The sequence below is a fragment of the Marmota flaviventris genome, chromosome 13 (assembly GCF_047511675.1).
Source record: "Marmota flaviventris isolate mMarFla1 chromosome 13, mMarFla1.hap1, whole genome shotgun sequence".
Taxonomy (NCBI): Eukaryota; Metazoa; Chordata; class Mammalia; order Rodentia; family Sciuridae; genus Marmota; species Marmota flaviventris.
Window position 1 is genome coordinate 96,655,572 of NC_092510.1, and position 16,218 is coordinate 96,671,789.

Consider the following 16,218-nt stretch of genomic DNA (forward strand, 5'->3'; position numbering starts at 1 on the left):
TGGTACTAAGCCCTGTACTAGGGCCAGCCAGACCGAGGTTCAGAGCTTAACTCAAGCACCTGGGGACTGTAGGACCCCTGGCAGTTGGCTTAATCTCTCTGAGCCTTGGTTTTCCTGGGAACAGGAATGCTTCACACCACAGTCTCTCACTACAGGGTCACTAGGGGAATCTCTGAGGAGGTGCTGGGAAGCCCACACATGGCACTTGCACACTCTGCCTCACGGGAGTGCTCTCAGCCCTCCCAGGTAGGCTCCAATGAAGACCTGCCAGCACTGCACAGGGGCCCATGGCCCTCACCCAGCTCCTACTCAGGTACTTATCAGCCATGTCCCCCAGAAGCCAGGGTCACAAAACAAATATTTTATGACAAATACACATCCATGGTTCAGAAGGTCAGACTGGGGTTGAAGACATCTGGAGATATCATGACTCAGATGCCTGGGGCTTGCTGGGCTGGGGCTGCAGCAGTGGCAGAACACATACTTAGGGCCACTCCATAGCAGCTGGGCTTCCTCACAGTATGGCAGCCTCTAAGTCATCAGACTCCAAGGCTGGGGCCAGCTGGCTGTCCCCAGAATGAATGTCCTAGGAGGGCATGAAGGAAGCTTGCATGGCAGGGTCTTCATGACCCAGCCTCACTCTGTGAGTCAGAGCAGCCACAAGGCCTGCTCAGGCCTAAGGAGAGCGGAGGAAGACCCTACCACTCAGGCAGCAGTAATGGACTATGTGGACAGCACCCCAGCTAATTCACAGGAGGAAAACGGAGCTGCTGCCCCGTCCCTGTCCTCCCAATCTCTGCCATGTGCTCACTCAGTGCCCCGACACCTCCCTGTGATGTGGGCCATTCTGTAGGTGAGGATGCCAGGGGCTCACCCAGCCTCACATGTCAAAGAAGTGGCAGAGCCAATTGCTGAGCCTAGGAGCCTGGATAGATGTGTCACTTGTATCTAACATGGGAAAAGCAGGGTGTGAGTGAGGGCCCCGGAGCACTCAGGGCTCTGTCCCTGTTGCCTGGTGCACCTGTGCAGTACAAAAAAAAAGCACTTGCCCAGGAAACCGCCTGGCACATCCCTGCATCTCCTATAGGCACTTGGAGCCAGCCACTGTCTCCACTGGTCCTCAGACACTAGAATCAGAACTCTATACCTGACTGGCACTAAATCTCTTTTCCCTGCCCTGACTGGGGTTCTTCAGGCCTGGGTGCTTGTGGCAAGAGAGCAGCAGTGTGGCTTCCTCTCCCTGTGTTCCTCTACTTGCTGACCATAGCCTAGGATGGGACACAGTCAGAGCAGTGGATGCTGTTGCTGTAGGGCACTGTGACTTCCAGGTAGTGGTCAGTTCACCTGTCCCTCTCCTGGGAACTGGCACAGTGTTCTAGAGACTTTACCTTCCCTGACCAAGAGACATGCATATCCCCTTTCAAGGGACCCCTGCAGCCACTTCTGTGTCCCCTCCGAGTAGATCCCCACCATCACTTCTTACTTGCCCTCGATGTCATGCCAACTCTCCTCACAGGGCCCCCTGGTGCACGGGAGGCCTACCCTCCCAGACTGACCTGAGCACACAGCTAGCCCTCCTGTGGCCACTGCTGTCCTCTGGCTGTGGCCATATTGGCATCCTCAGGCCTGATAAGGCACTGGGAGCCCCCTAGGTCTTTCACCAGGAGGAGACATTTTGGATTCCAAGTGGTCTGTTGGCAACCCCAAGTTCTGCTTGATGAGGAAGAGAGCAGCCCAGGGATGGGGTAGGGCCTGCCTCCCTCCAGAGGCTCCTCCCTCTGGAAACCTTTTCTGTCTTCTGAATGGCAGAGGGCTTCCACACAAGGAGCTCACGGGCTGGGAGTTGGTCATGTCAACGTCAAGAAGAAGGACCAAGCCAGGCGCAGTGGCACATGCCTATAATCCCAGCGGCTAGGGAGACTGAGGCAGGAGAATCGTGAGTTCAAAGCCAGCCTCAGCAACCATGAGGTGCTAAGCAATTCAGTGCCACCCTGCCTCTAAATAAAATCCAAAATAGGGCTGGAGATGTGGCTCAGTGGTCGAGTGCCCCTGAGTTCAATCCCCAGCACCAAAAAAAAAAAAAAAAAAAAAAAAAACAGAGGGGCCAAGACTCAAGCCCACTTTGCCCAGTCTCACTGTCCTGCTAGGGGCACACAGGTACCAGGCTTCCCTGGCTCCCTGTGGCCTGGGAGTCTGCACCTTCTGTCTGTGCAGAGAGCAGGCCACAACCTAAGCCCAGTCGAGGGGTGATTGGATGCTGTTTTCAAGAGGAAATGAAGTGGCTTTCTGTGTGGTGTATAAGCTTGATCTTGGCTTGCAGCAAGGACCTGTGAGAGCTGCATGTTTGAGAAACACAAAATGTATGTGGAAGTAAATGTGTGTGATCAGTTCCCGGACCTCTCCATGAAACCCACTCAGAGGCTTTCTTTTTTTCGTTTTGGTTAATATTTATTTTTTAGTTATAGATGGGCACAATACCTGTATTTTATTTATTTTTATGTGGTGCTGAGGATCAAACCCAGGGCCTTGCATGTGCTAGGCGAGGGCTCTACCACTGAGCCACAACCCCAGCCCACCCACTCAGAGACTTTCTGTGTAAGAGGTCCAGCATCCCTAAGAGCCACGGGGCTCTGGCAGACCCAGAAGGGCCCAAGTCCTCAGTCTGGGAACAGGACTATATACTCAGGCAAGCAGGAAACAGAGGACACTGAGCCTTCACTTGGGCAGAAGTCCGCCCTGCACTCCAGAAACCAGGACGGTGCTGGCAGGAGCTCCCAGTAGCACATGGTCGTTCCTCCTCCAGTGAGGAAAGACACGCTTTGGAAGAGCCTCCCATTCAGATGGGTCACTCAGGCGGGACTGGAACCCAAGCCTTGTGACTCCAAGTTAAGTAGTTTCCTCTCTGTCACAGCTGCCTCCCATTAATTCCCGATGTGCAAGACTTGGAAGGCGCCCCTCAAGCAGACTGGAATAGTACAGCGCTGGCCCAGGGCAGCACTCGGAGGCAGCCTGAAATCCGTGGGAAAGAGGTTCCCCAGCCCAGAGCAGGCCCTCCTCAGCAGCCATGTGAGGCCAGCCAGTGGCCTCCAGACACCAGCCCCACACAGCCTGCTCACTATCCCTCAAACCTCCCCCTGAGTGCAGGGCACCACTCCAGGAGGGTAACTCCGGGTTCCCTCCCTCTACATCTCTACCTGGCCGCCTCCTGGATACCTCTCAGCCACACCTCTCCACCCCACCTGCAGCCTCAAGTTGGCCACATCCAGTTGCTCTCCAGCCAGCAGGGGCTTCCTAGGGTGGGAGTCTGAGGGCGCCAGAGCACCTTCCCCTGGGGAATCTCCAGGCTCCTTGGAGCCTGCTGTCACCTGAGTCTGCACACGCAGCTCCTTCTGCTTCCGTCGCTGCTCACGCTGGAGCTCTTCTTGCAACAGCTGGGATGTTAGATTTTCCAGGATTCTCTGGTCCTCCCTCTGGGTTCTCAAATGCAGCAGCCAGAGCTCTCCCACTCGCCAGCTGCTCAACTGGGCAGGTTATTGAACCCTCTGACCCTCAGATTCCACGTTGTCAAATTGAGATAACAATAGTACCTGCATTTCAGTGTTGTTGCAATAAATAGATGCTGTGAACCAAGCATTTATCTTGGGTTCGGGAACCTCAGGAGTGCTCAGTGAATGTTAGCATTTAGCACCGTTACCATCACGGTGGTGGTGTTTCACTCCTGGTACAGTTGATGCTCCTGCTGCACTGATTATTCTCATTCTCCTGTCAAAGCAGGAGTCTCTCCTGGGTTCAGTTACCTCTCCCACACTTGACTCCCAATCCCATAAAAGCAGAACATCATCTTTCTAATCCATTTTGTAGCTCTGGTGCTTGGCCCAGAGGCAGCCCCTAGGTCAGGGAGCAGTAAACATCTATGGGAGCAGAAGGCAGGTTACTGTGTGGTTGACCCCTCCCGGGGAGGCTGCGGGCACAGGATCACCATTCCTGTTTTGTAGATGTAGCCTGAGGGCTCAAAGGGGTGAGGTGACTTGCCCAAGACCCTTGCTCAGCCTGAAGTGCAGATACAGGTGGGAGTCCAGGCCTGGCCACCTCCGGATCCCAAGTCCTTTGTCATCAGTGTTCATTGTCCTTTACCCCAACCACTCCAAGGCCATTATTAGAAGGCCCTGTGGTTTTTTTCTCTTCTAATCAATGAGTGGTCTTTTGAACAGTGTTTTGGTTTCTTGAGAGAAATGTAATGAAAACCAGATCTTTTTCTTCAACACATAATATCTCGTTCCCCACAGAGACTGTCAGTTCTCATTTGTTCCAATAAAACTGCTAAAGAAACAGCCACTTAAAGAGCTTTAAAGATTATTCATGGAAAAATTATGCTGAGGAAAAATAGAGCAATCCTCTGAGATAGTCAAGCCACATGGTCAGTTTTTCCAGCCATCCGTGCCATATCAGGCTGGGCAGTAGGGACTGCACTCTGCTATGAAGTGCAGAACCCCAGCTCATTATCATCACCCCCATCCTGCCCCTTCCCCTGCCCGAGGACGGGGCAAGCAAACTTGCCAGCTGCCCAGCTCTACAACAGCACCAGAAAACAAGTGACCCTGGCACTGTCACGTGGGGGCCACCCCAGGCTTGGTGGGGCAGGAACGTGAGGCCTTTCAGTAGCAGAGGGTGTCACTTACTGGCAGAAAGCCCCCCCCCCCCCATCTGGGTCCCAGCTGAATGGAAATTCTTCTGGTTCCATGTCAGACTCAGGCTATTGGTCAACAATGCAGGGGGCGGGGGAGTGGCCACAACCCAATGCTGGGAGAGCAGATCAGCTCTGACACTGGCCCAGGAGGCTACGGGCTCTTCCGCTGGGGCCCCCGCCCACCCTCCCCAGCTGGTTGAGGGGCATCTGAGGCCAGGCATGCCTCCCAATACTCCAGAGCAGAAAGGGGAGGGGGCACATCCGGGCCTAGTCCTGGACGGAGGGTAGAGAGTTGAGTAGAAGAGACGGAAGCAGGTCCAGAGTTCTGGAGAACTCAAAGTGGGAAGCCAGCCAGCAAGCAGGAACTACATGCAGAGGTTATTGTGGTTCTGTTGTTACACAGATTCTGTGGTCCATCAGATTCTGTTCTCAAGATGCCACCTGAAGCAGGAATTGGTACATCAGACAGCCAATGGGGCTGCCCAGTCAGTGGGGCCCTGTGCACAGCAGGACCCAGTGAGAAGGAGCCAGGCAAGAGTGGGCAGGCCTTAGGCAACCAGCGGAGGCTGCAGCACCCTCCAGCCTGGGGCCCTGGTGTGCCTCTGATCTTCCCTCTAAAGTGGCGATGACAAAAGAACCTACTTCAGAGAAGTCAGCAAGTCCGCGAGCCAGGACATGGACAATGCCAGCTCATTAGTGCACAGTGGGCACCAGGCCCTCCCCCTTCCTTCCTAAGTGCAGTGACTGGGCTTACCCATTCCAAATTTCCTGGAGAAGTGTCACCTGCTCCCCAGATCCTTCATACAGTCTCTCCCTGTGTTCTGTCCAGTGAGCCTCACGCCTGGGTTCAGTCCTGCCTCCAGCAGGTGGCAGCTCTGGAAGCCCCACCTTCTGGTCTGCTCAGTGTGCCCACCTGCAGCATGACAGACTGGCACCCAGCACTGCACCAGGTTACAGCGCCAAATCAGTTAGCATCGTTATCATTTCTGCTCCATTCCAGGGTCGCTAAGCTTCCACTTAAACCTCAGAGGGAGGAGCAGCAGTGCAGCCTGACCTTTAGAAACCACTTTTGTGCACCAGGGTGGGAGCTGAGTGACTCAGGCAGTGGGACTGTAATCCTCACACGGCTGCTGATAAACAAGGCAGTTCCACCCTCTGGATTCTTCTCCAGCAATACTGCAAAAGCAAAACACAGCAGGATGGTTTTCATTCTTCTTCTTCTTTGGAGTAATTGCACGAGTTGTTTCCCCCCACACAGAGCCTGCCTGGGTCCCAGCATTTAAAGCAGAGGGTCTTCCCCAGGGGTGCCTCAGGGTCAACTGCAGAGCTTATGCAGAACACAAGGCCCTCAGGGACAGCCCACACTCTCCAGGTGGTTCTGACACATCCCCTGGTTAAGAACGAAAGCCTTAAAGGTCCATCCTACCAGCTGGATCCCCTTGCCAATAAAATGCACAGAAGCTTAGATGTAGTTTCAGTCCCCGCAACTAACAGGCCTTCCCTAGACCCCTCTGGCTCTGCAAAGTCAAGGCCAAGAACTTTTGCTTTAGGGTCATGCTACCCTAGTTCCATTTTTATGGATTGGTCTGTCAGATGCCACCTGGAAGCAGGAATTGAGACATCAGATATCCAGTGGGCCCTGTGCCCAGGGGGACCCAGGCCATCCTGGCAGTGGGTTATCAGCCTTGGGAGTCAATGACATTGGGAGGGAAAAGTCAGCATCTGACCAGTAGGAGCTATAAGGCCCAAGTGCATGTGGACAGCCAGGCCAGGGCCTCACCCCAAACCTGGGTTTCCCATCCCTGAGCCACCACCCCACCCACTCCCATTGCCCTCCCTCTGCTCTGTTCACAGGCCCCTGTGCAGGCTCCAGTTCGGCGAGGTTCCGACGGAGGCCCACCTGTCCTGATGCGTCTGTGGCCGGCAGCCTGCCCACGCCACCAGTCCCCAGACACAGGAAGAGCCACAGCCTGGGCAACAAGTGGGTGACTGCATAGCCCTTCCCCGGCCTTCAGACTGGCCTGCATTGGCAGGCATGGCTGCAGAAATGCTGGGAGAGCCCTGCCCGATGGGCCTCTCCCCACCTCATCCTGGGGGTTTGGGGTCTGTGGCCAGCCAACTCTCCTGAGGTTGGTGTGGGTTCAGAAAGAGCCCCTGGTGGCACAGTCTGTGCCATTCACAGGGGTCCCAGACTCTGGGCTAATGGAGAAAGGACAGAGGAGCAATGGTGGGATTCCAGAGAACATGCCCGAAGTCATCGACTCACTTAGGCCGACACCAGCGACTGTCCTCAGAGCAGTTTTCTGTCCTCATAGCATCTTCTTCACTGTCCTATGAGGCCGACAGCTGGGGGACGTGTAGGTCCTCAGCATGACTGCGAACAGTCATGCCTGTGTCCCCTGGGCATTGGGCACAGACTCCTGGTCAGTTGGGTCCATCCTTCCCTCCCTCCCTCTCTCCTGCCTGCTTTCTTCCCGTCTCCTCCTTCCCACCCGCCCACCTTCTGTCCTCCCTACATTCCTTCCTTCTACCACTAAGGCTCGGTCCCAGCCCAGCCTGGAGGAGCTCCGGGGCTGAGGGAGGAGAGGGTCGCTCTCTGGGTACCTGGCGTTTCCTTCCCCTCCATAGATGCTCTGCCACACACCTGAGAGGCCGAGGTCACTGAGAGCCACGCAGGCCTCTGCTATTATTATGCATGCTGTAAGAATAAGTCCAGTGAGGGTCACAAGGTGATGTCCCTTGCAATGGTGAGGAAGTGTTGGAGCCAGGACCGGGCCAGGTGCTGGTGACTCCAGATCAGCCATGCTGGCCACGCCCACTGCGCCTCCCTCGCGCGGCCTCATCGCTCACAAGCCTCATCTTCATCCTGAGAGACAGGCAGGGCAAGCAGTGTTAGTCGCCGTAGATGGATGGAGAAACTGAGGCTCTGGAAAAGGATGTGACTTGCCCAAGTTCATGCCATGAGAGGGCCGTACTGTCCGCAGCTCTGGGCAGAGCCTATTCCTGCGGCTGCACTCTGGACTCCCGCCCCCAGAGCAGGTGCAGCCACCATTACCCTGCAGATAAGGAGCTTTGCCTTCTTTCTTCCTTTCCATTTCCAGTATGATGTGTCAGTTGAGTGTAGTTGAGAGTAAAAGTGCGACATTTCCATCGGAGAAAGCCAGGCACCTTCTGGACGACAGTGTCCTAGAGTCCCGCAGCCCCCGCAAGGGCCTCACCCTCACCTCCTCCGCTGTCACCAATGGACTCTCCCTAGGTAAGCGCTCCAGCCTGCACACCACAGGCAGGGGGCCACAGGCCCGGCGTGTGCTCTGTGTCTGTCTCTGTCACTGTGCCACGCCCAGTAGCACCTTGCTCCAGGGAACCCAATGCCCCTCACCCTTCCAGAGGTGGCTCCCTGCAGAAATCCCTTGGAGCCAGGAAGCCTCCACTTCCTACCCTCCAGGGCTTCAGGAAGAGCCCCAATGTCCCCCTGCTGTTAGTAGCCCTGAGTGTGGTGGGCAGGTGGAAGAAGCAGCTGAGCACACGCTTGAGTCCTTGTCAACGCCCAAAGCCTGGCTGCTGCTGCCTTAGCACTTGTGTCCCAGGCAGAGCTACAGTCGGGACACTGCAGGGCAAAGCAAAGCAAGCTGCTTGGGGTGGCAGCTGGATGGGCCACTGGGTAGTCAGTTGGGTACTTCTCTTTATGCTGAGAAACCAAATGAAGGAGGACAAAAATGTGGTCTTCAGGGATGAGATTGCACCACTGAGCATCAGCCAGAGATGGTGCTCATATCAATGGAGGGGACAGAAATCGTACTGCTGATTCTGTGTCGGGGCAGGGGACACGGAAGTAGGGCTGAGGTCAGTCTTGAGCTCTAGTCACAGAGCCATCCTCCTGGTGCCCAGGTTAGCTGAAGGCAAGGTGGACGCCCCTTGTCATTACTGCCAGCAGACCAGTGCCCTCTCCAATGGCCCTTGCCTTTCAGTGTGCCTGTGCTTGCCTGTGCTTCTGTGGCCAGTGTATCTGTGTGTCTGTCTGCTTCCCTTATCAGGGAGTTCTCTCAGGTCTGGTGGGACAGAGAGTTGATCTGGCAAAGACTATAGGACAGTGGGCCAGGAGCAAGGGGAGGCAACAGGAAACCCAGGCAGGACTCTTGGCGTCCCGCAAACTCGGGAATTAGGGCAGTCTCAGGTTGCGGCCGTGTCAGTCCAGGGGTCAGCTGCTTCCCATCCCCAGAAGTCTGTGATAAGCAAGCTGTGTCTGCCTCTTGTCATTGGAGGAGGTCGTCCTGTTTGGAAGCGGGCAGGGATGGAGGAGAGCTCAGGACAGTGCATCCCCGCTCACAGGTGTGCCTTGAAAGAAGGTTTCTGGCCATGTGCCAGGAAAGACCAGTTAAACAAGGCGAGCAGGCTCTTCCAGGGACCTTACTATGCTCATCAGCATTGTGACCCCTCACAGGGACCCCTCAGAGCCTATGGGTTCCCAGACTCCACTCATGGACCCCTTTTCCTTGAAGTGTGTGGCAGGAGAGGGGTTCCGAGGAGCACGCTCTGGCAAATGCAGGCCCAAGAGTATTCAGCTGGGCCCAGAACAGCTGTTTGACATCCAGGAAACTGTCGGAGCGGTGCCTGAGCACAGGCCTGCTCTTCCTGAGGCAGAAGATGAGTGAGGTGCTGTGCTGTCCAGCGTCCAGGGGGAGATCACGAGGTTGTTTGGTTCTGGCTCCTCAAGTCAGGGAACTCAAAATGTTTTTTTGTTTGGGGCTGAAAGTCCCTGAGTAAGTGGCCACGTGTGCACGTGCCCTGCTTGGAGCAGGCTTGTCCATCTTTCCACCCTCCACATGAGAGCCAAGGACTCTTCCTTGCTCCTTCCAGCTGCTTGGCTAGGTGCTCTTTCAGGCAAAGAGCTCGACCCTCAGAGCATCTGAAGTCTGAGAAAGTACAGAGCATGATGTGTGGATGCTTGAGTGACAGGAAAAAAATCTCTCCTTGGAGAGGCTCCCGTGGTCTGTACAGAAGCAGGGTGTCCCAGTCAGACCCAGGTCCAGGCCCACAGGGAGGACAAGCATGGTACAGGGGCACAGTCCAGACCTTGTCTCTCTCTCCATGGCCAGGGGTCGGCAGGGGCACTCCCTCAAGACTTCAGGCCAATGTGAGTCAGCCACACTGACTAGCATCTAGTTCAGCCCTGACCTTGCAGGTAGAAGTGCTCATATGGCCTCTGTGAGGTAAGGGTGTGCCAGCCCTGCGTCCCCTGAACCAGTAGGGAGGCCTGAGGGCAGGCGGTGGGAAGGCGGCGGAAGCCCCGCCTGCGGAACAGTGGAACAGGATGGTTCTTTCAGCCCTCCCAGATCAGAGCCAAAAATAGCAGCAAAAACTCACATCAGGTTGTTGCCCACAGACTGGAAGCCATGGCAAGCTCAGGGGCCTGTGCCCAGTGACCTGGGAGACAGCCCCCTCTCTGCGAGGCCACTGCACTCACTCATCTGTGTTCCTTTTCCAGGCAGTAGTGAGAGCTCAGAGTTTAGTGAAGAGATGTCTTCAGGGCTGGAAAGGTGAGTGTGGCCTCAGCACAGCCTCCCTCCTATCCCACCTCAGGCCCCAGGGAGCTGGAGACAGGCTCTGGCAGGGACAGCCCTGCCCCACTGCTGTGCCTCTGCTGGGTGGCCTGTGGCTCATCAGCTGGAATGAGCAGGAGTGTGTGGAGGTCCTGACCCCCGGCACGCTGTGTAGCTCCACTCCTCCTCTGGTCCTGGAGTCGCCCCAGGAGCACTTCTTCCAGCCCAGCCACAGGAGACCCACAGCAGACCAGGTCTGCGATGCGAGCTCTTGAAACTGGAAGCTGGAGAATTGATTAGTCTTGAGATGGGCTCGTGGCTCCGCCTGGTGGACTCTAAGAGTATTGCACCCACACGTCCTTGGACCCTGGGCCTGGCATTTACTGAATACCACCCTACTGGGCACTGGTGACAGTGAAGAGGCCACCCCTGCCACGCACCCTCTTGGCTCCCTTGGCACATGGTTTGGCTTCCCGTGCAGAGCCTGTCTGCCGAGGTGTCCAGCCTCCCACTCAGGAGATCACCCACATGATCCACACACCCAGGCTTCCTGGGCCAGCGCAGGGCTCTGGGACCACTAGGAAGCTGTTAATGGGTGTCTGCAGTGCTGCTGAAGGTGAAAGTCACCTTGGTGACACAAGGTCTGAGGACAGCAGGAGGAAATCCAGTGATGAAGAATGTCCCAGAGAGGTAGGCCTTCACTGTCCTTCAGGGTGGGTCCCCCACCAGCATCCAGGGGCTTTGCCACAGAGTTCTCCCCGGTGTCCTCACATCTGCACACACAGTCACACTCCCACCCACATCTGCACACCCTGCCCATCCTCACAGCTCAGACACTTGTCCATGTGCACTCACATGTGCATGCACAAACACATGCACACTCACACACTTCCACGTGTATGTGGGCAACTGCACCACACACACATATGTGAGTGCACACAACTTACACACACGCCGCTTCTGATGCTGAAGCTTCTGTTGCCTGAGCCCCCATGATCATAAAGGAAGATCAGAGGGAAGGTCGCTCCCATCCAGCTGTTCCTCCAGGCAGAGGGGCTGTCATGGTCAGGAGCTGTGCTTGGCACTCCCCAGGTGCCGCCACCTCTGGGCCCCACCTGTATGTGGACTCACGTAGCCTCAGTGCTCCCCACAGCAGCATGTGTGCTGTCCCCATTTTGTATGGAGCATGCAGAGAGATGAGGTGACATGCCCGCTTCACACTCATCTGATAATGGCAGAGATGACCCTAATCCAAACCCTCCTGCTATCGAGGACCCCCTCTTCATTGCCCCACCACCTAGCCTGAAGACTGGCAGTGACAGCTATAGGGACTGGCCCAATGTCACCCAGTGTGTCTGTGAGCCCCAAGATGGGGGCAGGGAGAGGGAGCGAGGAGGCCATGCACACTCAGAGGCTCTCTCTCTGCCTTCCCCACAGGGCTCCTGGAGGGACATTTGCTCTGTTCCAGTTTGGGGAGCTCAGGCAACCCACCCTGGCCATTGGAAAGGAGAGCCTGGGGCCAAGAGGCATATTCCAGAACAGTCACTCAGTCAGAAACTCCTGGGGACACCCTGATAAACAGGATGACACACAAGCCAGCATCTCCCCTAGACACAGGCCAATGGGAAGACAGCAAACAGGAGACTGGCACAGGGCCAAGGTCCAGCATAGCACCACAGAAACCTCCCAGTTCCTTCCTTCATTCCTTCACTGGCTCATTCCTCCATCCACTCATTTATTCATTTAGTAGCTGTTTAGGCAACGACTCCCTGCCAGAACCCTCACTGGTTGCTGACGGTGGGCCACCCTGAGGGGTGTTGAGCAGAGACAGAGCTGCTAGGAGGGAGGAAGGTGCAGGTCCTGGCCGGGGGGGTGAGCGCTATGGGCTGCAGCATCTTACAGCGTCTCAGTCACTATCCATCGAATGTCCATAGCAGGTGCATTTTGGGTGGTATCTCCTCTGAGCACTGGCTCCCAGCTGGTGTATCCACACAGATACCCAGCCCTGCCTCCAGGGCCCTCAAACTGCCCTGCAGGGAGGGTGACCTGTTTCTCATTGTCTTGTGACCTAGCTCTTGGCCAAACCCTCCTGGCTGTGGGGAACAGGAGTCCGCTTGCTTCAGGAGATGCCAGTGGAGTTATGATGTCCCAACCTCATGCAAGCTTGATGATTCAGGTGCCAGCTGTTCCCACTCTCCAGCCCTGGTGGCCAGGCCACCACTCCCTATTTCTACCCTGTACCATCCTCTGCTCCTGCTTCCTTGAGAGCACCTGAGCTCCAGGGGAAGAGTTTCCTCTCACAGCTTGAACATCCTTGTTCCATGTTGCTGTTCCCTCACAGTTGTGTGTCACCACCTGGGTCCCTTTACTGCTTATCTTCAGGTAGCCAGTGCTTAGCGGGTCCTCCCTCCATTCCCAGTTTTCCCCAGACCACAAGTTCCTCCTCTTAAAGAGGAGTTGATGTCTAGGTGTCCACTCTGGCCCACTCAGAATAACAAGGTGAGAGCAAGGAAGGGGTCTGGCTAGAGCAGGGGAGCAGCATTTTGACCTGTCACTCTGAAATTCAGGAACCATGACATTCAGTTGACCAGCTCCCAAGTCCCCCAGCACCCCAGGCCTGGTGATAGACTTGGCCTGGACTAGGGAGAGAAATGGAGCCAGGTACCAAGTAAAAGGCAAAGAGGCCCCAAGCCAGAGACCCCCTACCACACACAGCTTCAAAAGTACATCCAAATCACCATTAATGCCACCATAAACAGGTGAGCAGGAGAACTCCCATTGTGTGCCAAAAGGGAAATCATTTGACATGGTCTTGTGAATTTACCTTCCTCAAGTCTACACACATGGATGTTGTCAGTGAAGGGCTCAAAGGTGGTCCTCGGTGTCAGTCAGAGGCCAGGCCACACTTAGCTGTGTTCCTGAAATGTCTGGCTTCAAGAACTCCCACCTGTGCCTGGGGAGCCATGGACCACTGTAGAGGCACTGTACCTGCTCTTTCTGGGACTGTGGAGTAAGGAGACAGGGAGCAAAAGACACCCTCCTCTGTGCTCCCCACCCTGTGTCCCCTCCTCCATGTCAGCCCTAGCAAAGTCATGGGCCTGTGGGGCTGGGGAGGAGCAGTAGCCAGGGGTCAGTGGGTCATCCCTCAGTCCCTGGTTGCCCCAAAGGCCTGACCCTATCCTCAGGGCCCAGAAGGACTGCCAGGGGGTGTTCCTGAGCCATGGTCTTTGTCACTAGGGAGCAGGGCAAGGGTGGGCCGCTTTTCTCTGTGACTATACCAGTCGGCCCTGACCCATGGGGCCACAGGTAGAATGAGAGCCCCGCAGCCCACGGAGTGGGGAGGTGTCCTTGAAAGACATTTTCAACCTGGGCCTAATGAGCTGGAGAGTGGGGGCCAGGGACTCACACTGGTCTGGGCTCCAGCCACCTTCAGGCTCAGGGAAGTGAAGAAGGGAAAGGGCCGAACAGTCAGGCGGGCAGTGGGGCAGGCCCTGTGTGTCTGACTGGAGAGGGAGGTGTTGGCACTAAGGTGAGAGCAAGAATATTGTCCCCATGGTCAGCTTATCCTAAAAGAGGTTTGTTTTTAAAAAGGAACAAAATGAATCATGCACACACGTGGGTGTGTGCAAACATGCACCATCTCATTCATCTTAATTGTCTCTGGGTTGTAGGTTATTGAGAGACTTTTGTCCCTTGTCTCACCTGATATTCTCCAGATTTTCCACAATGGCCAAATCTTTCTTTTCTACTCAGAAAAATAATTAGTACTTAGCTTTCTAAAGATATCATTAGAGATGATTTCTGACCAGTTTTAAGAAGCAAAATATGAAGGTGTGTCCCTGAGTTCACCACAAAGCCCTCGGCAACCGTTTCCTGAGACCCACGGGGGTGAAGGGGCTTCTCATGTGGGAGATGAGCCATGATAGGGTAAAGGGAGAACCAGGAGAGAAGAAGTGCCCTCAGAGACCCAGCTACCAGAGGGAAGCCCCTCTAGGGGGACAGGGAAGAGGGCAGGAGTGGGCAGCACTCAGCTTCTCTGAAGCAGAGGGTCCTCTTCCCTCCCAGCAGGGGTGGGGATATGCAGGGAGGGAGTCTGGGCTCATGGAGCCTTAAAGAAGCCATATGCCAGGGGCCACTGTAGCACTGGGGCCATCCAGTGGGGCCGGTGTCCGGGGGGACCTGCACTGGTTGTAGGTTTAGGGTAACTTCTGGAGGATGTGATGGGCTTAACAGAGGCCTAAGGGCGTTTGGTGAAGATGACCTTGGTGAGCCCTCAAGGGGGTCCTGGGGCCTGAGGAGGTTGTGAGCTCTGAGGAGACCACTAGAGGTCTCATGCAGGACGGGTGGGTTCTGAGACATGTCTTGCTCTCTAGAGTCCCTAATGTATATTTATTTTTATATATTATTTAGAGACAGGGCCTGAGGTCAGGACCACTTATGCTCTCCATCTCCCGGGGACCCCCTGGCCTCTAAGCCTCAGTTCCTTGGCTGTGCGCTGGGAACTGCAGAGTAAGCATGGCACACAGGACTTTCCAGAGCTTCCCCCAAATAGGTGCCTTCTGCTAGCAAGCATGCCACCCAGGCCAAGGCTGGGCAGAATCTCCCCCAGTGGCATCTCAGTCAAGGTGGGTGGGCAGACTGGAATGAAGTCAAGTTTTCACCAGCCCTTGTTGGTCTTCAGGGTGGTGCTGCCTCGTGGGAGGGCCCTCTAAAGGGTGCTGCAGGCAGTTGACCCTGGCATCCCTAGGGGTAGCAAGGAGGGTGAGAGATGCTCTGTGTGAGGTTTCCTGATGAGCTTAGCTCACAGAATTGCCTGCCACCCTTAGGGAGACACATGGAGAGTGGAGTCATGGAGGGCTACAACAGGTCACCACACCTGCTACCCCACAGTTTTTTGTTTGGATTGATTTGGTTTGGTATCAGGGTTTGAACCCAGGGGCACTCAACCACTGAGCCACATCCCCAGCCCTTTTTATATTTTATTTAGAGATAAGATCTCACTGAGTTGCTTAGGGCCTTGCTAATGTTGCTGGGGCTGGCTTTGAACTCTTGATCCTCCTGCCTCAGCCTCATGAGCCACAGAGATTACAGGCATGCACCACCATGCCTGGCGACCCCACACAGTTTTAAAAGTATACATTTCCTTTCTTGGGGTCAGAGGACTCTGGACAATGCCCCGGTTTTTCCAGGACACAGGTGCCTCTGCAGATCCATACTTTGCAGTATTTCAGAATAATTAGGCCAAGATCTGGAATGAGGGGTCCCCTCGGCTGCCACGTAGCTGTGTGAGTGGCCATGCTCAGGTGACTCACAATGACCTCATGCCCTCTGCCCCATACCTGTGCCCAAGGCCTGGGATCCCAGCTCTCATTGCTGCTAGCCCTTCCCAAGGTCCAGTTTCCCTGGGTTCATCCTTGGACTTTGGATCAGGCTACTCTGCCCAGCCCCTAGCGTGGCAGCCCTGTTGGGTGACTTGCCAAATTCTTGACTGGTTTCCCCCAAAAGGTGCCATCTCTTGCTTCACCCCTTTAGCTCCCAATCTAGAGCCTGGCAAGTGAGGCTCCTCTGAGAGAGGAGTGGCAGGAGTTGCTGATCCCCTGGTTCCAAAGGCTTACACTTGACTCTGTCCTTGGCTAGAGCAGTCAAGGCTGGGCCAGGCCAGGCCAGCCGCTGCTTCACAGAAACTGAGAAAACTCTGCCCATGGCTCCTCTGTCTAGCACCACAACTCCTGCATAGCTGGTACCTAGAAGGTGAACAGGACTGTCCTGCCTGTGTCTATCCTCCCCTCTGCCTGTCCCCCCGGCCCTGCACACCAGATTTCTGGACTTCTCGCTGCCCAGAGGGGAGGATGGATGCTCACAGCTCCCAGGTTATGTGTGGTAGCTTCACCCAGCCACTGAACCTGATGCCCAGCCTCTCTGATCTAGTTCCTAACTGCCAGCAGAGAAAAATCTGGCTTGGATTTGCCTGTTGTTCTGTCCTTTCAGTTA

At 55.5% G+C, this 16,218-nt stretch overlaps 1 protein-coding gene across 12 annotated transcripts in view; it reads left to right on the forward strand.

The window, feature by feature from the left end:
• Positions 1-16,218, forward strand: part of Ralgps1 (Ral GEF with PH domain and SH3 binding motif 1) — a 244,625-nt gene that overhangs the window by 210,963 nt on the left and 17,444 nt on the right. For 6 of the 12 annotated variants that reach the window (XM_071600970.1, XM_071600968.1, XM_071600966.1 and 3 more), the window contains 3 exons: positions 6,542-6,668; positions 7,789-7,943; positions 10,173-10,224. In XM_071600970.1, coding sequence (XP_071457071.1) covers positions 6,542-6,668; positions 7,789-7,943; positions 10,173-10,224 — 334 coding nt within the window. Of the gene's footprint in view, positions 1-2,911; positions 4,317-6,541; positions 6,669-7,788; positions 7,944-10,172; positions 10,225-16,218 lie in introns of those variants that run through there. The other 6 variants (XM_071600973.1, XM_071600971.1, XM_071600972.1 and 3 more) reach the window with 3 other exon arrangements.